This window comes from Fusarium pseudograminearum, chromosome 4, assembly GCF_000303195.2.
Source record: "Fusarium pseudograminearum CS3096 chromosome 4, whole genome shotgun sequence".
NCBI lineage: Eukaryota > Fungi > Ascomycota > Sordariomycetes > Hypocreales > Nectriaceae > Fusarium > Fusarium pseudograminearum.
This window is the reverse complement of record NC_031954.1, coordinates 3,676,966-3,702,851: the sequence shown is the minus strand read 5'-3', so window position 1 is coordinate 3,702,851 and position 25,886 is coordinate 3,676,966. Positions and strand designations below refer to the sequence as shown.

Sequence of the window (25,886 nt, the reverse complement as noted above, 5' to 3'; positions counted from 1 at the left end):
TTAATACCTGTTGTTGACGAGGTCGACCTGAGTGGTTTATTGCTGTTGGAAGAAAAGGCTAGAGATGAAGTACAAGGGCTGGCGTTTCGGGTCCTCTTGCATGTAAATCGAAACGATTTGGTCAATATTCATATTTCCTATCACCAAAATACTTTATTGCAACATGATTCTCCGTTAAATGATGGTCCTAATCTCTTTCTACTCAATCTTGATGTTCTCTATACAAGTTCAGTGCGCTATACTTGGACGCAAAGAACGCAACACTACACGTTAGGCTCACCGGCATCTAGATAGAATCTATTCATTTGTGATTCATGAATGGAACCGCTGTGTTTTATTGTTTTTGGTCATTTCGTCTATACCCAAAGGACTAAGTAGCTGATTCTGATCGCAACTGCATATGAATTCTTGCAGTCCTGACACCTATTGTGATGATGCCCTTTTCGAGGCCTGCTCACCACGCAAGAGGCCACATCCAACTATGTTGAATATGCACATCAGTATCCACTGATCCAACTTTTGCTGTTGACTGTGCTCAATCTGTCCGTCGCGAAGCTTCTTCGCTGGTCTCCATCGTTGTTCCACCGTCATCAATCATATCCAGATGTCCATGTGCCCGAAGTAGCGACATCTGAGAGCCTCCAGCAGTCAGAGGTATCTATATACATAAGGGAGCATTGTTTTCGTCTGCTATATGGTCGCTCCATGTTAAAAACACCGGCACACAGAGAGGAGTCTCTGAGATCGCCCGTCGCCACAATAAGAAATAATTAGAAAAGAAAACCTGCAAGGCTGTGGGAAGTACGGTAGAGGATAAAAAAATATAAAAAAGGAAACATTGTGAGTGCCATGACATGTGATATGCACCCAAAAGTCAGTGACCGTTAATGCCCAACCCGAAGACGCCCATGAAAAGAGAAAGCAAAACCAGTGGTATCGAGAAGAAACGCCATGCGCTCATGACACGCTTTGCTGTGCAATGCATTCGCAACCCTTAAAGAAGAATGTGTATGAATCAAGCATTGATGCCGCAGAATTCGCCGAGAAGATGCTGTTGTGAATTGGTTGTCGTATAAATCGTTGTCGAGCGGCCAGCTTACTGGGTGGCCGCTACGCACCAGTGGCGATGGAAAGCCCATGCACTCTTCTGACACTCCTTACTACAGTATTTAGTGCGTCGACATCGGCGGCATTTCGCGAACTGGCGGGTGTACTCTTCCCATTTACCGCATTGGTAGTAGGCACACTGGCGAATACCACCACGAGTGTCATCCTTGCGGCAGAGGTTTCTCATGACAACGCCAGCCCAGTACTGCATATCAGTACTGTGATAGCGCACTGTGAACTTCTCGACAAGAGGGAAGAGGTTGAAATCGTTGGTAAGCAGATACTCTTCGTCGTCGGCATCTTCATCGTAGACCTCAGGGACGTCCTCCTCCTCGTCCATGGCAGTGATGTCCTTGTCAATGGCAGCAAGCTCTTTGCCGATCTTGAGACGCGGAACAAGGTGGCTCTTTTGGAAATAAGAGCGAAGGCCACAGTATTTGGAGACATAGGCAAGAAGCTGCAGAGACATAAGTACATCTTCCTCCCGAGGCATAGCGGCAACCATCTGAGGGTTAGGAACGAAATTGCGGTCCAGGAGATATCGGGGAACGGTAGTAGCGGCCAGAGGAGGCTGTGGAGGTGTCGCCATCGCAGGACGGTTAGGCGAGAGTCCAATCGCGGGAACTGGTGTCGGGGCGTTGTTGTTGGTGAGGCTGCCATCCAGGGGACTACGATGGTTGATATTGAAGGTGCTGGCTTCCTGGTGGGTCTCGGAGACTGTTGGTGTAGCCAGATCGAGAGCTGTACCACCAAGCATGGTGTCTCCGTCCTCCATGGTGATATCCTGAATACCGACAGCTGATTGCAGATTATCGGTGCCTGTCATCTCTGCCTCGGGTGACTCGTCTGAAGGCATGCTATCACCGTTAATGTCATCAGCATCGGCAGTCGAGTTCTGGTGGCGGATCGATGGGCGTCGGCGAGATCGACCAGATGGGCCAAGGGCGGATGCTGGGCGAACAGTAGGCGAGCGCATCTGAGGAGGTGGCAGAGGCGTCGTTGGCGATGTCGGTTGGGAAACCAAATCTGCAGAGCCAAATGGGGCCATTGAAGCAAGGCGGTCGATATCACGAACAGGTCTCACAAACCCCTCGACAGCATCGGTGGCCGGTACTGCAGTTGCAAGGGGCTGCATGGTCTGACGAGGAGCTGAAGTCGTGGCGTGACGGTCTTCAAGTCCTCTCACTCTCAGGGGCTGGTGACGAGCTGAGCCCCATGATGTAGAGCGTTCTGTGGCAGACTGGGGCCATTGGGAGCCACCCATAGCAGTATCCAGGGACTGCTGCTGAGGGTGGGTTTGAGGAGCGGCAGTAGATGGTCCTGCGTAGGAGGCCGAAACATCAATGGAAGGCGGCGGGCCGTGACGGCGAGATCGCTGTTCGGTGGCATCGACACGAGGGCCAGAACGATGGCCAAACGCAGAAGTGCCCACGGCTGCCGATGATGATGCCGATGCGGAAGCATTAGCCGATGCTGAATTGGATGCAGAAGGCTTCGGGTTTTGGGTGTACACATGGCCTCTGTGACGGTGGTTGTCGTAATTCTGCTTTTGTTTGGCTTCCTCAGCCTTCTCGCGACATTTGTCGACAGCCTTGGTATAGTTATCGAGGATGGTAGCGATGACAGGGACCATGTCAGCCTCGACAACACGAGTGCGAACATTTTCTGTGCCTCGAACACCAATATTGACGACGCACTGGAAAGCAAGGTTCCATTTCCACATTCCCATCATGTCCTTACTACGGCCTTGTTTCAGGATGCAGACAAGTCGCTCGATACCTCCATCGACGGTAAGAATGTCGCGGATGCGAGCAGAAGATGTGGTGAGATAGGCGAGATGGTTGAGCGAGTTGATGAGGGGGAGGGTCGAGGTGCAATCGAGCGCACGGCGATCATATAGGGCGGTGGTAATACCGACGGACGCCTTGTTGACGTTTGGAATACTAAAGTTGACTTCCCTCATGTTTGCGGTTGATGGCGATGGCCAACAGTCGAAAAGGATTTTCGGGGTATGGTATGTATGGGAGGGATTATTCAGGGTCCCGAATTGTCGAGGTGGTGTGGCGACCTGAAGCCTGATTCAGAGAGTCTGGCCAGATTCGCAACGTGATGACACGAATGGATGCGAAGTCGAATTATGATGAGGACAAACCCCTCGATGGGGGACTGGCCAAGGAAGAGCGAGTCGGACAGAGTTTGGAGGTTATCGTAACGGTTCGTGACGCGGTGGAGCGGATTGATGCAGGATTACTCGTGAGTGCCTTTAGACAGGGGAACGGTTCCCGATGACCAAAGACAAGATTTCGAAGGTATAAGGACAAAGAGTTTTGTACAGCAACGGTAATGGAGAAAAACAGGAAAGCGAAATGGAGGATATGCTGAAGATGGCGTTGGAGCAGTTGAAGAGGTGACGGGGAGGTGAGTTTGAGTTGATGAATGAGATGGGATGGGATGGGATGGGAGACAAGACAGACGGACGGGAGAAAAGACGGGAGTGGAGTGGAGAGTCGATTGAGGGAGTGAGTGAGGTTAGGTGAAGAGGCTGGGCTGGTTTGGTTTTAGGCGGGTTTTTCGAAACCCAGGCATTCGGCCGATGACAGCCCAGCAGCCCACCTACAGAGAGAGCACCCGCTGCACTGTACAGTAGGGGAGGCCGAATTAGGCGGGCGCACCAGGGGGAGATGCTCTCTTTGGCGGGTCTTGGGGCCTAGAAGTGGAAGAAATGGGGGATCTAAGGATGGAGGTCTGTGTGTGTGAGGTGTGGCGGTGGAGGGACCCGACACCTGATGAGCTGCAGCAAGGAACTTGGTTGTATTAAGGGTATTGATTGCCAAGGTACTGTGTGCTGTTTTGAGAGATGTCGTACTTATTTTCGAAATAATCAATCTCTCAATAACGAAGCTTGATAAAACGAGTTGGATGTTGAAGATGCTTTGATCGGAGCAGGAACAGATCAAAATTGTCCAAAGGGTAAGAAGTCATATGTCCACTGCTACGTACGTACCTAGGTCTAGGCAGGTAGCCCATTGCCTTGCTCTTACAGCGCGTACAACTAGCTGCCTACTACTAGATAGTTCCAAGTGCTATGTAAGCTTGGGGTTGTAGGCCAAATGTCATGGAGGTCCCCCCTCAAGTCAATAACCAATCCCCTTGTCAAATTCATTCTTCCATTCTCGTACTGAGTGATTATTACTCGCCTCTTTCTTCAATCACAAAGGCCTAGAATCTCCTGCAGGAGGATGGATAGTGGATCGCATGCGAAATTATATGAATGGATGGCTAAAACGGGAACTGATGGCGAAAAAGAAAATAAAACCGCAATCGAAACTCGGCGATGGCGAGGCTACAACAAAAGCGAAAGCTGATGAGTGAGCCTCTATCTACGTGACTAAACTAAAGTGACTCAAGCTCAAGCAAGCTGAGGAAGCTCGTGCGCTCAAATGGTCTAATACCTGACAGCTGAAATGAAAGAAATATGCAGTGCCTTGGAACCTGCTTAGTATTTCAGCAGGCTGGGATTGCCATTTGGTGAGGTTGGTAGCTTCCATTGATTTTGATTACATATGGCCACTGGTGGAATTGTTTCAGGCGTAGCTGGAGACAGGGGCATGCATGCTCTCCCTTGCACACCATTCCCAATTATTACTCACTTTTGTCTGTTACTACCGGCGATATTAAAAGACAACAATACTCGGCTCCGGTTTCTGGGAATGCTCTAGGGCATGGTTCTTTGTTGGAGGGTTCATCAGAGCTTTGATCCAGAGTCAGTCATGCCGTAGAACAAAGGATTGACGGTATGGAAGACCGCTATTTTAGCTGACGCCAAGTCTGACAATGACTGATGAGTGAGTGAGGATCGGTGGACAGCATGAATCCATCCCACTATGCATAATAATAAATGACCTTGACGGACACCTGTATGGATAAACAATCAAGCCTGTGACAGTGATACTGTAATAACTCATCTGTCCCGCCCAGACCGACAGTATGATACTATGCCAGTCTTTGAGACGAGCCAAGCTTGTCAAATAAGCTCTTGCATGACGATTGAGTCCCATAGAATAACCAACATGACCATTTCTGATGCAGCGGGTGGCTTGCTTTGTATGCGGGTGAAACACACAACGTTGTAGCATGGCGAGGTGAATAATGGCCAGACAGTCCCCGCATCTCTTCCGAGTCAATATTCAGATGCCGATATGATAAAAACTGACTAGGTAATCTAGAGCACATTCCGAGTCATCTCTCTATGGAAAACCATCACGAGACCGCCATCTCATATCATGTCCATGACCTTGTCCACGAGATGAGCTTGCGACGGGCCGTCAGCCAAGGAAGCTAATTACCTTGAAAGCGGTTGCGCTTGGAGCTTTTCGGTTCGGCTTTGAACCCCCACGTACCGCATTTCCATCGATTTGTTAGTAATTGGGGGTTATCATATCGCCATTGGCGGCTATTACAAAGTATACGAATATTGTCATCGATATTTAGAAGTGCGGTCTGCTAAAGACAAATTGCAATGTAGAAATGACTGTATTGCAATAATGGTCCCCAACAATAAAAAGAACATGGGAACATTATCCAACATCATGAAGGATCGATCGATCATACTGGGCCAAGAACCGGACAGTTGGAGGCGGCGAGTTCTCGACTCCCCCAGGCACGACGTATTCGGGTAATATACTGCCGATCCTTTCATGCAAATCAACGGTTTTGTCGCTCAAGCTGAATCAGGTAATGATTTGATACTCTCGGGAAATTTCCCACCATTTCGATCACAAAAATCGCCGGCACTCCTACCCTAGACGCTCAATAAGATCGCATTCTGACAAAGGAAGCACGTTTTATACGTACAAACATCCCTTCATACCAGATGCTATTTGAATCATTTTACAGCCACTTGATGGAATTTCCCGTCAAAATGATGTGTCCCTCTTTGCATTTGTGTGAACAAAGAACCCAAGTTGCCGCCCATCTGGCTGTCCAAGTAGGTCAACCAACAAACGATGCCACCCACCAGGAACTTGTGTTGTTGTGCCACAGAGCCAACAGCGCCGCAAACACACGCTGCGATTTTTTATAACTGCGGACTTGAACTTTGTTGAGTCGGTTCTATCGAGCCTCCTCGTCATTCCCGCGTTAGAGGCTTGCACAGACCCCGCCGAGACTGCCACAATCCTATGTCTCAAAATATTAATCAGGGTCAGAGTTTACACATGTGATGGAAGCCACCGTGAGCGGCAAATAGATGAACCCTAAATCAAAAGCAGAAGTTTTCTATCAGATTTAGAAGTACGCCTAACAAGATGGCTCGTTCAGACAACTGACCATCTTTCCATGAAAGATATCTGTACCAATACAGGCCATAATTCGTGGCTAGATCAATGATAACAACCAATGCCTCTCATCTGGGACAAGTAATCTGAATTATTACAACTACCTGCACGACTAAAGGTGGTAGAAAATACGAGATGTTAACCCTGGCATGATTGGTTGTCCTGGCGTGTGTTGCCGCTGCATCGGCGCTTAACTTTTGTAAGCACCAACAAAATATTCCTTTCCAACGAATTGGAAGCGAACAGCAGTCAAAGATCGTCAAGGCTGCATTCATTGAACAGCTGATTCTTGGGAATCTAGCTGGATGGAGATAGAGTTGCAGCATGGAAAGGCAGCATGTCAATATTCCAATACAGGGGCAGCATTAAAGAACATAAATAAATATTCGTTAATGATCATTAATAGTACCAAGTTTAGGTAGGTAAATAGCGTCAAGCTCAAATCAAAGCCATAATACATAATATCTAACCCACGCGTTAGTCGCCGCTAATTTTAGCATGCCGGAAGTACTTCATCCCAACCCAAGCTACAACAACCCATACCCAGGCCATTACGCCCGTTAGAATGATCAACGCAGGGTAGTATCCCACAATTGGCAGAGTATCATCGTCTTCGAACTCTGGCGGCGCATATGGAGTCTTGCCCACGTCCCAAGCCCAGGTCCAGAGGTCAAGACAAGATCCCATTCCGACGACAAACACAAACCAAGTTACGCACAGAACAACCCATCCCCACCACTCCGTATCTGCATAGTCCCAGTCCTCATGCGCCGGTAACGTGTTAGACGACAGACCACTAAAAGACAACGGGGACTTGGCTCTGTTTGTGAGCCGTCTGCGTTGTGATGATGCCGATTTTACACTGTTAAAGTAAGAGTCTGGTCCAGGTGATATTGATAGACTCTGCCTGATCGTCGACGAGCTTCCAGGTATCTGTAGCATATCCTCGTCATCTGTAGATGTATAAGATGCGTTATCTTGATCTGCGAGTGCCGTTGAACGAGCTGTAGTCTGCAACGATGCCCCTTTCGTAGGAAGTAAAGGCACCGTGCCGAGTCCTCCAGGTAAAGGTGTAAATCCATCGGCATGCGTGCGCCGAGCACTCCCTGGTGTAGCATTTAGATCTAGGGATTCTATCGGCGACGGACTTTGGGTCTGCACAGCAGTAGGGTCGAGTCCATATGCAGCAGCATGTGAAGTATCAATGACCAGGGGCCGGCTTTCTCTGCGCTCGCGTTGCGCTCCTCGACCGAGCAGGGCAGCTTTCCTAAGAGATCCCCGGCGTCTTCGCGTTCGTTGATATTGTATTACGCTCGCAGATGGTCGGGCAGCGGGTCGAGGGGTTGTCGCAGGGGCATCGTCGTCGATCGCATTTTCGGTCTGCTCACGTCGCTTTTCTGGCGATGTTCTCAAAAAGGGGAACTTGGACAAGATGCTCGAATTTGACGAGTTTCGTCGATGGGATGGAGAGGGTGTAGGCGAAGTACCCCGCCTGTCTTGTGAAGCACCCTCCATTGCGAGGTTGTAGGTGTGAGCGCCAAGTAAAGTGGTTACTTAGATTCGCTTTTCCGAGCGTCGAAGGGAAGGGCTAAGAAGTCAGGCCAGCATTCATTCGATGAAAGAGCAAGATTATTCACGGTCACAGCTATGTGCCGCGAACTATTATTATTGATGTAAAAGGGAGCGCTGCATGGCTTCCGTAGCCTTCATATGAGCCGGATTGGTCCCAAAAGTTGAAGCTGCAAGAATTATTGTTGCCAGATAGAAGACATGAAGCTAATGACGATATTCTTGAGGCGTCAAACCAGACACGCCACAAAAAAGGGCACAGGGGCTCGTTCGCCCGCTAGAACAGACATGGATGTTGTGGCTTGGGCGCTTGTGTAGCCCCTGCATCTTCTGGAGTACCCCTGAAAAACCCCCCATCGGTCCGTCCGCCTCCACACGGGCAACCTAATGGTTATCGATCGCGACGTCAATCTACGCATTCCATCTTGTCTTCAGTTTCGTCAAGGCTTGCGCTATCGACGAAACCAGTCTGCGCCCAGAACCTTGAACCTCCATGATACGGGTTTCGAGTCTCTAAAACGGGGTTCCTGGAATCAATTGATCGGCTTGTCGATCTAACTGAATAAAGAAGCGCGTTATCCGAAAACAGCAGCACATGTCGGACTATCCAGGTGCTTGTCCTCCTCAGAAACTCCGCCCGCCAAGTCTGGTTTTCCAAGGCGACAGCGGCGACGATTTTGACATTACCAACTACGAAACGTTTCCAGACGGTAGTGCTGATCGAGACGACGACCCTTTCGCTATCAATCTCCAACTCAACCGTCACGCCGTCGCTCAGAACTCGGCTGCTGCGAATCTACTGGTACCCTCCACGACGACTACGTCTTCCTCCCTAGCACTCCCGACAATGAATGCCGAAGATGAGACAGCGGACTCTCCTTTGTCCCCTGGGTTCAAGAACCCTTTCAACTTCCAGACGCAGGTGATCTCTGCAGGTCCTGTCAAGTCGGTATGTGGCCTTTCTTTCCTATCTCTAACAATATGCTGATACATCTCTTCGCAGAACATTGGACAACGTCGCGGACACAGATACAAACATAGTAGTATCTCATCTCAACATCAAATCTTCAAAGAGCCACCGCAGAGACCCCCGCCGGTCCTTCCTGCTTCTCTCCCTATCCCGACCGTTCGCGAAGCATGGAAAAGCATGACAAAGGACCAGCGTATTCACTGCTACTGGAGCATGTGCCATCTTACTGTGGCTACATACATATTTTTCCGTTCAGAGGGATCTCTTGCGACTACGGCCCTCTCACATCTTGTCTTCTTTGATGCCGGCAGTGCTGCTGTCTGTGTCATGGTTGATGTCCTTGGCAATTTTGAGGTTTGGCGGCGCAGCAGTATCCGGCACCCCTTTGGTCTCGAGAGAGCCGAGGTCCTTGCTGGATTCGCCATGTCTGTTTTCCTTCTCTTTGGAGGCTTTGACTTGGTGTCACACACACTCAAGCATTTTCTTGAGTCTCTCGGCAACCACGAGGCGCATCATGAACACGGCCATGACAGTCCAGATGGCTCCATTGACCTTGTATCTGCTGCTGCCATGGTGAGCACCTTAGTCTCGGCATATGGTCTCCGGAACCATGCTCGTATTGCCAAACTTCTGCGTGTCTCGTACCTTGCTGCTTTGCCAAGTGTACTGTCGAACCCCTTTCACTTCCTGACACTCTCATTCTCTGCCGTCATCGCTCTTCTGCCACTCCTCTCCATCTCGCTCTACACATGGCTCGACCGCCTTATTTGTGCCGTTATTGCCTTTGCCATGTTTGCTCTTGGAATGCGACTGGCTGTCGCACAGGGCCTCATGCTACTCATGTCTTATGGTGGCAGTGATGGCAACAACGGTGTTAGTGCCGTCCTTCGAGAGATTGAGACCGAACCAAGCGTCGTTACAATTGATGATGCGCAATTCTGGCAGGTTCACTATGGTCTTTGCATGGCCAACATCAAGTTAAGCGTGGTCAAGGGTTATGATGAGATGTCTATAAGCAAGTTACGGCAGCGTATCTCGGGTCTAATTCAGAACAGACTGGGCGAGGGCTATGGCCATGGCGGAAGTATTAGGTGGGAGGTGACGCTGCAGATGAGTACAGATGGTAGTACATAAGAGGCACATTATTGTTTTGAAGCAAGGATAGCGAAAGCGTATGTTTACCTTTGAGTTGTTTATACACGCATATAAATATTATGTCATACCGAATACAACACTCCTACCCATATTCTCTCCAACATTTGCTCCCTCCTTTGGCTTACTCTAGTAGGTCGCGAAGAAGTTGACCTCTTAGGGTACAAAAATAAATAGTCTAAGAAGCATACTTAAAGTAGCATAAACTCATCTACTAATTTCGTCTCTTATGCTTCCAGCGGCCATCTTTTTTTAATATCCTGAGATAAGCATATGTTTTTTTAAACTGACCCAAAAAAACAACAACAAGAAGTACTACTGCCCGGAGGTATTCCTGGACGCTGCTGCTACCAAAATGGCATTAATGTAGAGGTTCTCTTGGAGTTTTGTGAGAATAGATAGGTACTTTAGGGAGGCATATTTTACCCGTTTTGTTAAGTAAGCAAGCTTGTCTTGTCTATAAGAAAGTGGTGATAATCTCGATAATCTAATTCAACAATCAATCCTGTCCAACTCCTACAACTCCCTCCCAGTGAATGTCGTTTCTCATTTTAACAAGGGCCTCGGCATCGACCCTGCTCAGGATAGTCCCTACTAACCTTGGGATAGACCATCGACCTGCTTGGAAGGCCCCATCGACTTTAGGACAGGCTACCAACCTTAGGATAGGCCCTGTCGATCTTAGGATAGATCTTAGAATAGGCCCCATCGACCACCTTGCTTGCGGTCTCGCCTTGCGTTAGGGTTTGTCCGTTCGCGTTCGCGGCCATCGAGCTGCCGTAGGCTCTCCATCTTCTCAAGGACTAGCTCAAGCAATTCCTTGCGACGGATAACTTCCAAATGCCGGCGAATCTTGGGATCTTCCTTCGCAAATTTCTCGATCTCTTCGTCAGATAGGTGGCGACCAAGACGATGGTCTAATTCTCGAGGAAAGCTATAGTAAAATTCTGAGAGAAGCTCCACGTTAAGGAACAGGACAGCAGTAGAAGCCATTTTGGTTGCAGCGGCGTCAAGGAAAACCTCTGGGCAGTAGTACTTGTTGTTAGGATCAGCACACTGCTTGGATTTGACTGCAAGTAGCCGCATCTTGATAATGTCGGCCCTGTCACGCAGAAAAACAGCCTCACGACCTGTAGTTTGTTAGTCTTTTTAGATCATTCTTATGATGAGGGCTTAGGATGAGTGTTTGTGATGAGTGTTAAACTTACCCTTGCTCAAAAGAGCAGCGCTGAAGCCACCGGCACCACTGCGGTTATCACCCTCGACGACAACTTCGCCCTTGCGGGCCTTATCGATGTAGTTCATGACGTCTTTGATCTTTCGTCGTCCACCGACACTGTCCTCGAGGCCTTTCAAGGCTCTCTCGCAGTCCTGAAGCTCCTTCTTGAGCACACCACCAACGTGATCACGTCCCTTTGTCCACTCTCGGTCTTCGAGTTCAATCTCGAACTTGTAGGGTTTGATACAGTTCTCCACTTGGTCACTGGTGCTGTAAAACCTCTCGCGGAGAATTGTTTCGGCAGATTCCAAGATAGCCTGACGGGCGAAGGGGTGGCTGGCGAAGCTGGAGTTGCTAATAAGGGAGTCGATATGGGCCTGGATAGAAGAGGCAACCGCAGTGGTGGCCAAACGTCCAACACCGAGCTTTGTGAGCGCGGATGCAGAAGCATCCAACTGTCGGTTCCAGTAAAGGGAGTCGGCAGGGGCCTTGGGGAGATCTGCCAGGTTATCTAGATCGGGGTTGATTGGCGAGAGATCTTCGATGGGCTTGTTCCAATACCTGGCTGCGAGCAAGTCAAGGACCTTCTGATCTAATTCTAGCTTTAGAAGCTCTTGCATTTGGGGGCGGCCAAACTCCTCGGCAAATTGCTTGAAAGAGTGCTTGAAGGCATCCAAGCTCTCTGCAAGATAAGATTCGGCCGAAAGGGGGCGGTCGTTGTATTGAACCTTGAACTCATATGTGGCCTCCTCAAGCTCTTGTCGAATAGCATCGCTGGTGCTTTGCAGGCTTCCAGACATTGTTTGTTCCAGAACATGCATGAGCTTCTTGCGGAGCGTCTTGGTTCCAACGCTGACTTCAGCACCGGGACCGAACTCCCGGGGATGAGCATCGAAAAAGGTCTTCTCTTGTTTGTTAATTTGGGCAAGTCGGTTGGTGTTGCCTATCTTGAAAAGTCCTTGATTTTGAGGGGCCTTGGAAATTACACCCACATAGCCGAGTCTCAAGGGATACTGTTGGTCATTCAAAATGTTTGCTCCACGAACAGGATCAACCAAGTCCATCTTGGTAACCACACCGATTGTTCGCTCACCCCTGGGATCAACCCTGCGAGATGCACGGAGAGCAGTTGAGTTTGCTAAATCCACATCGGCAGCAGAGATGGCAAGGATAACATTGGGTGGCTGGATATACTTATCACAAAGCTCGGAGATTTTCTGCTTCAGTTCCAGGGGCTGATTTTGTCCTACAACCTGAATGTATCCGGGAAGATCGATAAGTGACAGGTCGGGCACGTTTGGTGAGTAGACTGTTAGATGAATCGGATCGTCAGAGACGCACTGGCTGTCGGGAACAGCAAGGTTGAGTTCGGTCAGAGTTCGTTGAATTGACGAGAAGTCGGTGATGTGTTTCAGTCCAAGGTCAGGAAACTCGCCATACTCTTCCTTGGCAGATGGTGTGTTGACGAGAGTCAGCTCAATTGGCCTCCTTGTAACCATGTTGGAACCCTTTGGAAGGAATTCGTGACCAACGATAGCCTCCAAGACGGAGCTCTTTCCAGAAGACTGGGATCCTATAACCACGATGGAGGGAAGGGTCAAGGTGCTTGACTGTCCAACCTTCTGGAGAATGGTTCGAATCTCGATCATCTTCTTGGTAAGAAGCATCATCTGGTCGTCCTTAACCACCTGTTCGACATTCCGAGGATCCTCATCGTCCGACTGGTCGTAGCCATAAGCAGCAGCTGTAGCACCCACAGCAGCTGCGGCACCGACCTTGCTCTGCTTCGGCTCACCACCGCCTGGACCGCCTGAACCACCGGTGCCAATATCTTCTTGAAGTTTTAGAATTTGTTTGACCCAATCGGGCAGTTCGGCTTTCTCTTTGGTGGATTCCCATCCTCGATTTACTTGATCAGCTATATCCTTGGCACCGCCAAATATGCTCGAAGCGGCGCCCGAAACGGTATCCGTCGTTGTGTTGAATAGGTTCACCGCGAATGTGCCGGCCTCTGTAGAAATTAGCAATATGTTTGATACACATCTAGCATTGAAGTTGTGACATACGAGCTGCTTGGTATTGTACCCAGGCAAAAGCACCGATGGCCACACCGCCAAACATTGCTGGCACCCTCAGGAACTTGACCATAAGTTTGGGCAAGAACCTAGCAAAAGAGGCATTCCTTGTAGTGACTGCATTGTGGAAAGCATTGTTTCCGCCTTGCCACATTCGTTTTCGTGTCGCTCGGATCGCAGCATCGGCTTGGAGGAGGCCACCCGTAGATTGACGATGTAGATGTAGGTTTCTGACGGGAAGAACCGTAGCCCGGCGTGGGAGAGGCCGCAACCCAGCAGTGAGTAGTCTACTCATGGTGTCCGTCTGTGTGATGTATCAAGGTCCCGATGGCCGACGGCTCGAGGTTGATGGGAAGGCCGATTCGAGGTTATGTCGAGCCGCTTCTTAGCTGATTAAATTGGACTTGGACACAAGGCGGGGCATATTCTGCTAAGCCTAATTAGGTCACGTTCTGCTACGTACCAATGCACATCTCAATTGTTTAACATATCTTCAGCCATAACTTAGATCACGCTTTAGTTATTCTCCCCTGGCCTTACCTAAAAGTCTACTAAGATACACTAAACCGATACCTACGAGACCAGAGACAACAGCAAATTATAACTGCTAAGGTGCTTAGGAAGAAATCCGTTCGCCAAATATCTCCTTAACAACAAGGCTAAAGGCTTCCGTCCGAGATGTCCAAAACCCACACAGGTCGCACGCAAGTCCGATTGGACAAGAGACTCTTTCCAACAACCTAATCGTAAGATCCCATTCCCTCAACCTTGCTTCACGATCCCCCACAAAGGTGTCTCTCGGCTATCCGGAGTGAAGCTATTCTTCATGACAATGAGAAAGGTATCTTTTAGTTTCACGCACAGAGGACATCTTTGCTAGCAAATAGCGCATCTTCACCTGTAGCTAAAAGCATGACTCTAATGAGTGATTGATATGATCTGCGCAGTTCAGGTGGATAATAGAGGTCGACACAAAGAGAGCTACGTTGACAGCAAGATATGTGTGACTTGTAAAACTACTAACCTGAGTCTTTAGTCTTTTTGTCCAATCGCGCCTCTGCCTAGTGGGTAACTGAAAAGTTGGCCCTGAGCTCTATGATGCAAAAATAAATAACCCAAGAAGTTTGACCCAAATGGTATAAGCTGGTCTGCTAAATTTGTCTTTTATGGTCCCAGCGGTTGAGTTTCTGATATCCTGAGTTCTGCGTGGTGGTGACTTTGATGTGTTGGCTTTTTTGATCCACCTGTCGCCATCTATCGAATTACAGCAACCCTGATGCAGGTTGATAGCTAGTGACCCCACTAGATTTTAGCGTCCGAGCTTATCGCCACGTGACTGGCTTATCTGTCGCAAAATTTCTAGAGGGGCGCATATCGGAGAAGTTCTTGAGTATCAATTTTCCCGTCTCAACATCAAATCTTTGCGCCCACGTCAACACAATGGCGGTCACCAAAGAGGTACGCCAGCAGGTAACCGCATTGATCTAAAGAGCTAACAATTCCTACAGAAAGCGAAAGGACGTCTCGATAAATGGTACCGATTGGCGAAAGAGAAGGGTTATCGTGCTCGAGCTGCCTTCAAGCTTATCCAGCTTAACAAGAAGTATGGTTTCTTGGAGAAGAGCAGAGTCCTTCTGGATCTCTGTGCTGCACCCGGTTCATGGCTTCAAGTAGCCGCCGAGGTGATGCCTCAAGGCAGCTTGATTGTTGGTTGTGATTTGAGTCCTATCAAGCCAATTCCTCGAGTTACATCCTTTCAGTCCGACATCACATCAGAGGACTGCCGAGCAACCCTTAAACGCCTACTGAAACACGCCCTCTGTGATACCGTTTGCCACGATGGTGCACCCAACGTTGGTACTGCTTGGACTCAGGACGCTTTTGACCAGAATGCGTAAGTGAAACTCTTTTCTTGCTGCCAATGCCTTTGTTAACGGCTATAAATAGGCTTGTTCTTCAGTCGTTGAAGCTTGCAACAGAGTTCTTGAGGCCGGACGGTACATTCGTAACCAAAGTCTTTAGGTCGAAAGACTACAACTCCCTCCTATGGGTTTTCAAGCAGCTCTTCAACAAGGTGGAAGCAACCAAGCCCAGCTCAAGTAGAAACGTGTCGTCCGAGATTTTTGTGGTATGTCGTGGATACAAGGCGCCAAAGAAGATGGATCCTCGATTCTTAGATCCCACCTATGTCTTTGCCGAACTTGCTGGCCCAACACCCAACAACGAGGCCAAGGTCTACAACCCCGAAGTCAAGAAGCGCAAGCGAGATGGTTATGATGAAGAGAACTTCCTTCAGTTTAAGGAAATGCCTGCCAGCGAGTTTATCCAAACCACCGATCCCATTGCTGTTCTGGGCTCCTACAACAAACTCTCTTTTCAACAACCACGCAACGGAGATGTGGCATTGGCTGCGCTTGACAAACTCCCTGAAACAACAGAAGAAATTAGAAACAGCTGCTCTGACCTTCGTGTGTTGGGAAGAAAAGATTTCAAATTGCTTTTGAAATGGAGATTGAAAGTTCGAGAGATCTTTGGCTTTGAAACAAAGAAGGCCCTCAACACTGCGGAAACTGAGGAAGTCGCCGAAGTTGAGTCAATGGACGAGGAGCTCAAGATTCAACAGGAGCTTGAAGATATGAAGGACAAAGAGAACTCCAAAAGAAGGCGAGAAAAGCGAAGAGAGAACGAACGCAAACAACGCGAGATTGTGCGCATGCAACTCAACATGACCGCCCCTATGGATATCGGAATGGAAGAAGCCGGCCCCATTGGAGAGGGCGCGATTTTCTCGCTCAAGAAAGTTGATAAGACAGACGCTATGCGGAGATTGAATCGCGGCAAGATGATTGTTCCTTCTCAGGCGCCCCAGAAGCAATTTGATAGTGGTCTCGGCTCTTCTGGAGAAACAGATGATGAGAGCGATCCTGAAGAGGATCGCTTGGAGCGAGAGCTCGATTCCATGTACGACCATTACAAAGAGCGCAAATCTGAGATTGACGCCAAATACCGAGCAAAGAAGGCTCGCAAAGAGCACGGTGATGACGAATGGGAAGGCCTGTCCGGCGAAGAAGCTGACGAAAAGAACGACTCTTCTGATTTTGAAGAGGATGATTCTTCCGATGACGACGACGAAGATGCGGCCCCAACACAAGGACTGATTCGCGATCTCGATTCCTCAAAGGGAGCCAACGGATTGTCCAAGCGGGCGACGAATTTCTTCAACCAGGATGTCTTCCAAGGCATCACAGGCATTGTACCTGAGGAGGAGGAGGAGGAGTCCGCCGAAGATAGCGCGGATGAGGAGATCAACCGAGATGCAGCAGCTGTTGTCGCTCAGCAATCTAAGGCTCGTACGGTTGAAAAACCTGCTGCCAAGCCCGCCGAGATCAATGAGACTACTGTTGACTCTGACTCCGACATGGAAGGCAATGAGAACGGCTTTGAGGTCGTGAAACGAACCGAAGAGGACGATTGGGACAAGGACCAACGAAGAGCTGATGGCAGACTCGACATCGACATCATCACCGCGGAGGCCATGACTCTTGCGCATCAACTCGCTACAGGACAGAAAACAACCCATGATGCTATCGATGATGGATTCAACAAGTACGCTTTCCGTGACCGCGACGGACTTCCAGACTGGTTCGTCGAGGATGAAACCAGGCACGACAGACTTCAGAAGCCCATCACCAAGGCTGCTGCACAAGCGATCAAGGAGAAGATGCGAGCCTTCAATGCTCGCCCCATCAAGAAGGTGCGCGAGGCGAAGGCTCGTAAGAAGTTTAAGGCCGCGCAGCAGCTGGAGAAGCTCAAGAAGAAGTCCGACATGCTCAACAACGACGAGAACATGACAGAGAAGGAAAAGGCAGAAAGCATCGGACGACTTATGGCCAGGGCACAGAAGAAGAAACCAGTGAAGCAGGCAGCCAAGCTTGTCGTGGCTCGTGGTCTCAACCGTGGTATCAAGGGACGTCCCAAGGGTGTCAAGGGCCGCTACAGAATTGTCGATCCTCGTATGAAGAAGGAGTTGCGAGCACAGAAGAGGATCTCCAAGAAGAAGAAATAATCGCCTGGTTCAGGTTAGGGCATGGAAATAGACGTTGCATCTTGATTTTATTCTTTGTTTGGAGTTGGTCTAGTCTGCATATTGTTTCTCAGGCTTACATCGCGAACAAATGTCGATGTGGGATATAGGGGGCCTGTGAAATCCAAGTCGTACCTGTTGGAGGATTCATATCAGCATGACACGGAAAAGTAAAAGAGATTCATGAGTTATTATTACCAGTAATTGACAGCTAGGACGAACCCTTCGTCCTCTTCGGCGCATGATTGCAGAACTTTGTGATACCTTGAAAACGTGAACATGGTGAACATGAACAGGGAGGAGCGAAACTGAACTTACCACATGGCTGGAAGATATAGCATGTCTCCGGGGTTCAGTGTTACTCGTAGAGGTCGAGCAAGATGCGAGAACTTGGTTGCGTTCTGCTCAGGCCTATCCGGGTCCCAGATCGCAAAGGGGACAGTCTCAGCATCAGAGTCCATTTCGAGCTTCATGCCATTCTCTCCTCGCTTATATGTTGCGGGCTTGAGAGGCTGCTCATTGACACAGGGATGGCAGAGTGAAGGTAACAGGACAAAGTGTTTTCTTCCCAAGACTTGTACATAGATGTTTTCGTAGTTGTCCTTATGCATAGCCGTCACTGACTTGGAGTTGCCGATCCATAGGTTAACAGCATCGGGGTCCTTGGCGAGCGCTATTCTCGCAAAAGGAACATCTTTCTGCACATCTGAGAATAGACTTATGTATTCTTCTCGAAGATTATCATTCTCTGTAACATTTTTAGTAAGTTACTGTCGTAGTGAGTGTGGTCAAACTTACGAGTTTGTGCATACCGGACTTCAGCATCGGCAGGAAAATCAGGGTCTGTCTCTTGTCGAGCGACATACTCGAGCAATTCTTCGAAAGGCTGATCCTCATAGTGAGGCTTGGCAAAAACCAGGGACTCCTCGCCAGGAGGAACAGTAGGCATGTCAGCATTACTATTGTGAGTTAGTGACGACAGTTTCGTTATATTTCGATGTTTCACAGAATAGTAAGACATACCCATGTGGCGTGACAGCAACGTTCACATATTGACCCTTCAACGCAGAGAGGAGATAGGCAGAATTCCATTCCCGACATGCTTTCCATGAAGAAGCTCCACCTCTTACGACGAAAGGCGTGTTACGGGCGACATATCGCATGAACTCGAGCGGGCTTGGCTCATCCTGAAACTCGTCGATGGCGTTGCTGTTGAGCTCGTTGAAGGTGGAGATGAGATTCTCGATCGCCTTGTCTGCAGAGAAGGTCCCACCTTCAGAAGTGTTTTCTGGTTTTGTACCAGACATCTCGTGTTAAACAGCAAGTTGTGTTGCTTAATTAGTGGTGTCGATGTATTTTTAGTAAAGTTGGGATTGGGCGAGCTGATGGTGGAGTGAGGTGATAGTGTGGACAGAAAATTGTCCACACAAATTCCAAAGCTACATGGCCTAAACCCATTGAAACAGAATACAGTACTGCGGTAGGAGTTCCAACATCTGCCTTCAAATCGCAGGTTAGAATTAATATGACATGTAGTAGCAAGAGGCAAGACTATATCTTGGAAAATGCCATCTTTTTTAAGACACAACAGATATGTTCATGCGGTCTCATGCTAACACTCTGCTCCAGAAATATGCCAGAATTAGCAAATACTACTCTGCCCTTCAACTTAAAGTACATGCCATAAGCTACGGCTAAAGTTGATAAAATATTGGCTGTTTCGCTAGATCCTGTGAAGTTAAACACGAACTAGATAAAATCACTGTAATACAATGAGCAAGAGCTGATGCTGCAGACGCAGACGCAGACCGCATGTTATCCAAGTGTGGTAGTGCTGAGTTACTATGTAAGACACAATGACTACTGAGGCTGAATAATTAGACGCCATGTCTTGCGCTCGGAACTAATCACGACTTGTAACTTTCAACCCTTGCCGACCATGGCTGGAAGAGCTGAAACATCTGGAATGGAAGCCACATGGTAACGGCATGGCCCAGTGAAGATTTGAAGGCATGACTCTCGGTGCTTACGGGCTCATGACATGCGATGTAGGAACCGCATTGAGGCGTTCATGATCAAGACTTGCTTTTGCGAGCTTTGCAGCTTAGACGGGTAGCAAGGACATGGGTTTGAAGTGGTTTCCAGAATAGGACGAAAGGGTGGCATTGGGTGCAGCTCCTTGCTTCGAGGGGTCACAAAGGCAGTTCGCAGAGGTTGTGGATGTTTAGTTTGAGTGACCAATGCCGAGTTCCCTTATATCTTGTGTTGCAAAGCTGGTTGATGCCCAACAAATTGATATTGTGCAACCACCGAGTATCACAGGTAAAGTGAGAGGAAATGAGACGGGAGCCGATCTGAGATGGGACGGACGGACGTTCAGTGGAGCTGCAGCTAATTTTTTCAGGGGGGACACGGGGGACACGGAAGACGCTGCAAACCTGGTTCAGTGCCAGGTTCCTGGGCCGTGTTTTCTTTTTGATCGTATTCCATCATTCCAGTGACAAGAAAAGCGGCTGGTCTCTTTTGCCCACTGCCGATGCATATGCAGCAACTACCTTGATAGCGAGTGGTATTTTCGGGTAATTTGTTGTATTCAGGGTTATCCTGGACGTTGATGGGTGAATCAAAGTTTCCTCCTCCCTAAAACAGTGAGAGACGTTGGTAACCTTCCTTGACCTGGTTCTCGTTCGTACACGGGCCTCTCCCGCTACTGGAAATGGTAGAGACAGGCCTTTTGGTGGCTTTGTTGATCTCCCTTCCAGTTTCCATGCCCGGAATACTTGTTCCAACCCATCCCCAAAATTGTCGGGACATTCATTGCCAAGTCTCCCAATTGAGTATCTGGCCCTCGTTGCTTTTGCTTTTTGTCTTTGCCAGAGGCATTCTTTCTTTGGTACCTACTGAGGTATCGATCTCGAGTACGATTGATTCCTCAAACCCCACATTCAATCAGCCCAAAGTCAGACCTTTGGCTTTTTAACTTTGACTTTAACCTGAATTTGGACTTGGACTTGGTCTCGGACTTGGTCTCAAGATCCAGGGCAGCTGCTTGGTAAACTAGCATCGCGCCTTGCTGTCATAGCTTCGATTTAGGTAGGTACGGTTTGGTTTAGGTGGTTTTACCTGGACCTGGTTTTACATCCATTCTTTCTTTCCCACTTCCCGTAGCGTCGCTTCTTTTTTCCATGTTCCTTCATCGACCCCAGTGTTCATCTCATTTCATACATCTACTATCTTAATTCCCCTTTTCATTGTACAAAGCACGAACCAATATTTAAACGACATACCATCGGTCCCGATCTCGATCCAGGTCCCGGTCCTTGTTTGACCTTAATTAACCTTGTCCTCCCAGCTTCAACCGCCCAGCTTGGTCAAAGTCTCGTGACCTGATCTGCGCTGCATCTGGCCAGGTCTGATCTGTCTGATCGCATCTAATCGAATCTGACGACAAAAATACGCTTGTGGAATCGCTAACACGAGCCTCAACGCGCCCTGGTCGCTACTAAGATCCTGGCTTTTACTTCACCCTCGCTTTCTCTGCTGAGTATCGCCTGTTCCTCTCGGGCGGCGCTGCCCGCCTTGGTCGAACCACAGCCGGCAATATCCATACTTTGAAAAGCATTATATTCCACCTAGTCCATGTCACGCCAGTCAAGTCAAGGCATTCTAAAGCTTAACATCTCTCTCTCTTGCTTCACCTCGGCCCCCAACCAACTCAATCCTTCAATTTCGCTCTTACATATTCACACATGGGACAATAATCGACTCAAATCTCACCATCCGTCCTCATGATTTGGTACTTCCTGTACCCACTCCGAGGGTCAGTCTTATTTGCCCCGATTCATACCATCCTCGTCTCCGTCTCCGTCCTTCCGTCCCGCTCTCCGCTCCGCTCCCCGCCCGTCTTCCATCTTGACTTACATCCCATCGCAGAACAACGGAAGCTCCGATCCTAGCACCCACTCACCCTGTCCGCCGTGCTCTGTATCGATATGGATCGTATGCTGCCAGCCATGTTGTCGCGACTCTCCTTGTCTCGGTAGTCGTGGCTACCATACTAATATATCCTATCCCCTACCTCTTCACAAGTGACTACGTCAATGGCGCTTCTAATCTGCCTCACCATGCTTGGACCGTCGCTCAGCCGCTGCCTTATGGCGCAACCATCCGCCCAGATGTCATGATGCGCTCTATCTGGGTCCATGGTAGTTACATGCAGGCGTTGAAGCAGGATTTACTCGTCTCTGCTTTGGAGTTGCAAAATGAGTTACTTGGAAGCACTGAGAACTTCAGTCCCATCCGGGCCCGAAACGTTGCTCGTTCTTTACCTGAACCTGGTACCGATCTTTCCACAACTCAGCGAGATGCTTTTCATGCTATCAATGGCTTGAATAATCAGTCCTGGTTCTTTCACTCGCCACTCCAGTACTGGGATTGCACCAAGGAGAATATTTTGGCCGATCCTGCTATCCTGGCAACCGTCAACGACAAAAAGACGCAGTCTACTTCGGTCAATGTCACCCTTAGACACTCCATCGTTTTCAGTGGGAAAAGATTCGAAGAACGGCGCCTTGTTGCCGCCGATGCTCTCGTTATCACATTGATCTACTTACGGGACTCGCCTGTGGGTAAACAATGGGAGAGAAAAGCCGCGTTGCTCCCTGACGAGATGTCCAGCAAATGGGACATCTACCCGCCTGATGGTCGATCTACTGCGAGCCAACTCTACGAATTTCAGTTCCGTCCTATATCAAGCCAGGACACGGCCATCCTGGCTGTCGCATATGGTTTGACAGCTATCTATTTCCTCTTGAGTTTGGCCAAATTGCGAGCCTTCAAGTCCAAGCTTGGTCTCATCATCACTGTCATATCCCAGATCGCTTTCTCCGTCATGTCCAGCTTCACCGTCTGCGCCATCTTCAGACTGGATTTATCACGGATTCCTAGAGCAGCTTATCCCTTAGTTGTCCTCTCCATGAGTCTCGAGAACATTTTCAGACTCATCAATGCCGTCATAATTGCTCCCGCCGAAGATTCAACAAGCAATCGCATTGGCCAAGCTTTCGGAGAAACTGCACATACAGCTATTGCTAGCTCACTGCAAAATGTCTTTCTTTTATTGTTGCTCTCTCGCTGGGTTTCCCCCGGTGTTTCGGCTTTCTGTATGTTTGTCGCCGTTGCGATAGGCTTTGATCTTTTTTACCTTTCAACCTTCTTTTTATCCGTCCTCAGCGTTGACGTCCGGCGTACAGAGCTTAGTGATGCGCTTGCAAAAGCTTCAATACGTCGTTATCGCGGAGAATCCGATTTCAAACCCCGAGGAGCATGGGAGCGTGTTCTTCAAGGCAAAGCGACTTTGTCAACGCGAATAGCAGGTACTATTATCATGCTTGGCTTTATACTCATCGCCCAGTGGCACTTCTTTGAAGCCGCCGCAATTTTCAACTTCTTCAAGCACTTATATCAGGGTCATGGTGCATTGGAGAATACTCTCTCGCCACAAACCTCGTTGGACGCTATTCACCAAGCGCGAAGCCCAAAATCCTGGCTAAGACTACAAGATCATGAGACAGCCCAGGAGATTATTAGTATCATCAAGCCTACAGCCCATAGCTACGTTGCGAGGGTCTATGAGCCCGTTGTATTCGTCATGAAGGGCTCGGATCGTATGCCTCACTACAAGGAACCATCTCTACTCCCGGCACTTTACGACTTTATTAATCACCAACTCACCCGATTTGTCGTGATTATTCTAGTAGTCATTGCCGGTCTTCGACTACTAACAAGCTTTCTTTTATGGGAAGACGAAGCTGACGACGACGATCGGCACTCGGACACTGATCCAACATTGGACGTCAAGTCATTCCATGGGGGTCATTCCCTTGATATAGCGATGCTGACAGCTGCACCTGATGGCCGAATTGTCTCAGTTGGCCTGGACCGTGCGATTCGGGTCTGGGACGCCAAATCAGCCAGTCTACACTACACGATCGCCAAAGGCGAGGAATCCGAGGATGCCCCGTTTCCGGTTCTTGCTATGGCCATCGATGACAGCTCCAAGTGGTTGGCCATACTGTCTCCTTACAAAATAGCCTTATGGGATCTCAAAGAGGATACCTGGGGACCTTCGCTGTCTGTCAACCTTCAGGGCCAGAAAACAGAGGCCTTCTTCTTTGGATCTTCCGACCCAAAACGCAACATTCCTAGGCTAGTACTAGTACGTCGCAATGGGACATTAACCGAATACATACCGGACGCGGGCGAAGGGGCAGATTTTGGTATATGTCGAAGCCCATTGACCTGCGTGAGGCCCTTGATAGGGAAGCGTAAGGATTGCCTACAATTGAAGCCTGGACGTGATACTGATCCTATGACTGCAATAGGAAGCAAGCAGGCATCTCCATTGGTTGCCATCGTCACCGCATCTAGACGAGGTTGTGTTCATGCAGCAACCAAGGAAACGCTATCTTGGAACTCTCGAGGTGTTGAACTGGAAGGAATTGAGCATGACGGAGTTCATCAGGTGGTGCCACTCGCTTCATTGGGCCTCTTCCTGATCGCAGGGGTCACTCGAGTTCACCTTGTCAACATGGAAGACTACAGTCTCGTACATACATTTACAACAGAACGGATGGCTTCGCGTTCCATGCAGAGCGCATTCTTCAGTCGCTCGTCTTCACAACTAGGAGCTGATGGGCTCGTCTGGTTCACCTTGTGTTATACTAGCGCAGAGACAGGGGATTGTGTCGTGCAGACGTTCGCCCCTCTTGATGACCACGACATGATTTATTACCGAAATTCCGCGACACCGCCTACGAGCGGGTGGTGTGCCTGGGAATCTGTCAAGGAGACAAAGAGGCATATACAGAACCCTGGTTCATGGAGTGTTTTGTCTGACGGCGGTGTTGTGGGCATACGACAAAAGTCGAATAGGGCTCTCGACATGCAGACTAACGGACGACGGAAAACAGAAGGTCTTCGGCACCGATCTCCACGCAAAGAACCGGGACGAGACCTCTTCGGGCGCTGGGAGATCTGGAGCGCTCCGCAGAGTGGCCTCTTGAGAACCGATGAGACACGACCACTATTCCAGGCCAACGAAAGGGCAGGGCATTTAATCGTGACAGAACTCGGCCCTGTGGTTCGAGTGGGCCAGCGATCAATTGCCTTCAGTTTTGGTAATGTGGTGAAACTGGTTACTGTCGGTGGGCACGAACGTTTTGACAGCAGTGCGACTGACAACAGTTCCGAGCACTTGAACGTTGGAAGCAGACGTCGAAAGCCAGGGGCATTAGTGCGACCCAGGGCTTGGAGTTAATTTATTTGGGCAAGGAAACGTCATGGTCTGGGAATGTTTGGCGTTTGGCTCAATGTAATGATATAGGTTCTGGGTGCATCTTGACGGATTGTGGGTAGAGGCGCAAACCGGTGTCTTTTTTCTGTATACCTATACCAGGGGTTCCCGATTGGGAGCATATCTAAAGGGAGTGGGTGGCATCGGTATAGAAACAGGCCGGCGTACAAACCATAGATGGTTGGAAATCGATTCAATTATTCCGAATATGTGCATTCATGCAATACGTACTTGGGAAGATACATGACGTGTTGTAGCAGGATTACTTTAGTCCATGCTTTCTTTGGTTTCGTATTCTTCCACGGGGACATCAAGACGCGACAGGCTTGTTTCAAATCGACTTCCGATACAATTGACGACAGGCATTGAGACAAATAGGGCAAAACGTAATGACCTCAGCGACTCTAGTGGGCCAGAAATGGAGATTGTCCCGGGAATCTGGAAGAACCAACCAAGAAGCTCACCGCTGATCCGACGCATCTGCCTTGGTCAAGCTGCTCGGGGCTGGGCGGAACGAGGGAGGCAAAGGAGTGACGTTAAGTATGATACCACCTGAACCGAAGAGGTTGGGGCTGTGGATGAGCGCAGTATGGGGCACACATTGCGTGTAAGTCAGGTCTCGATATCCAGGGCTGTACGGATAGGTGAGCGAAGACAGGTACACTAGGATGAGCTATGGATGGGCAGATCGATTGGATTATGTGGGAGCTACGTGTTCAAGAGGGCGGTCGCATGAACAGAGGCCACCCGCGATGTCGGACGGATGATGATTGAGTGGAAGATACGAGGTTGAGGGTTAGTTGAGGGAGAGATAATCCAGGAGGCTGGGAAGTCCAGGGTAAATGATGGGGGTCTGCAGACTTCGAACTGGGGCAATCGGATGACGGCAAATGTTGAATTTATTTAGTGTCCATCTTAGTAACTCGGCATCAGTTAATGGGCCTTCTGGTAGGTAGCAGAAAAGTTAGCCTCCTAAGTCTTAGGTTATAGAAATAAGTAGTCTAAGAAGTATAGTCTAAG

The 25,886-nt window shown here is 49.1% G+C and overlaps 7 protein-coding genes across 7 annotated transcripts, besides 2 other annotated features; 3 read left to right on the top strand and 4 right to left on the bottom strand.

Moving 5' to 3' along the window:
- Positions 1 to 1,096: 1,096 nt before the first annotated feature.
- Positions 1,097 to 3,070, bottom strand: FPSE_09419 (uncharacterized protein; the record flags this gene model as incomplete). Its single annotated transcript, XM_009262536.1, has 1 exon — positions 1,097 to 3,070. The coding sequence occupies one exon, from the start codon at positions 3,068 to 3,070 to the stop codon at positions 1,097 to 1,099; it is 1,974 nt and encodes a 657-aa protein (XP_009260811.1).
- Positions 3,071 to 3,543: 473 nt separating this feature from the next.
- Positions 3,544 to 3,569: a microsatellite.
- Positions 3,570 to 6,920: 3,351 nt separating this feature from the next.
- Positions 6,921 to 7,958, bottom strand: FPSE_09418 (uncharacterized protein; the record flags this gene model as incomplete). The annotated part of the gene is made up of 1 exon (XM_009262535.1): positions 6,921 to 7,958. The coding sequence occupies one exon, from the start codon at positions 7,956 to 7,958 to the stop codon at positions 6,921 to 6,923; it is 1,038 nt and encodes a 345-aa protein (XP_009260810.1).
- A 649-nt stretch (positions 7,959 to 8,607) lies between these two features.
- Positions 8,608 to 10,116, top strand: FPSE_09417 (uncharacterized protein; the record flags this gene model as incomplete). The annotated part of the gene is made up of 2 exons (XM_009262534.1): positions 8,608 to 8,961; positions 9,016 to 10,116. 2 exons carry the CDS (start codon positions 8,608 to 8,610, stop codon positions 10,114 to 10,116), a joined length of 1,455 nt encoding a protein of 484 aa, XP_009260809.1.
- A 711-nt stretch (positions 10,117 to 10,827) lies between these two features.
- Positions 10,828 to 13,723, bottom strand: FPSE_09416 (uncharacterized protein; the record flags this gene model as incomplete). Its single annotated transcript, XM_009262533.1, has 3 exons — positions 10,828 to 11,264; positions 11,343 to 13,364; positions 13,420 to 13,723. The coding sequence occupies 3 exons, from the start codon at positions 13,721 to 13,723 to the stop codon at positions 10,828 to 10,830; spliced, it is 2,763 nt and encodes a 920-aa protein (XP_009260808.1).
- Positions 13,724 to 14,868: 1,145 nt separating this feature from the next.
- FPSE_09415 (uncharacterized protein) lies at positions 14,869 to 17,494 on the top strand (the record flags this gene model as incomplete). The annotated part of the gene is made up of 3 exons (XM_009262532.1): positions 14,869 to 14,886; positions 14,937 to 15,322; positions 15,376 to 17,494. 3 exons carry the CDS (start codon positions 14,869 to 14,871, stop codon positions 17,492 to 17,494), a joined length of 2,523 nt encoding a protein of 840 aa, XP_009260807.1.
- A 212-nt stretch (positions 17,495 to 17,706) lies between these two features.
- FPSE_09414 (uncharacterized protein) lies at positions 17,707 to 18,819 on the bottom strand (the record flags this gene model as incomplete). Its single annotated transcript, XM_009262531.1, has 4 exons — positions 17,707 to 17,776; positions 17,831 to 18,260; positions 18,311 to 18,471; positions 18,536 to 18,819. 4 exons carry the CDS (start codon positions 18,817 to 18,819, stop codon positions 17,707 to 17,709), a joined length of 945 nt encoding a protein of 314 aa, XP_009260806.1.
- A 2,075-nt stretch (positions 18,820 to 20,894) lies between these two features.
- Positions 20,895 to 20,957: a microsatellite.
- A 343-nt stretch (positions 20,958 to 21,300) lies between these two features.
- FPSE_09413 (uncharacterized protein) lies at positions 21,301 to 24,830 on the top strand (the record flags this gene model as incomplete). Its single annotated transcript, XM_009262530.1, has 2 exons — positions 21,301 to 21,332; positions 21,446 to 24,830. The coding sequence occupies 2 exons, from the start codon at positions 21,301 to 21,303 to the stop codon at positions 24,828 to 24,830; spliced, it is 3,417 nt and encodes a 1,138-aa protein (XP_009260805.1).
- Positions 24,831 to 25,886: the final 1,056 nt, after the last annotated feature.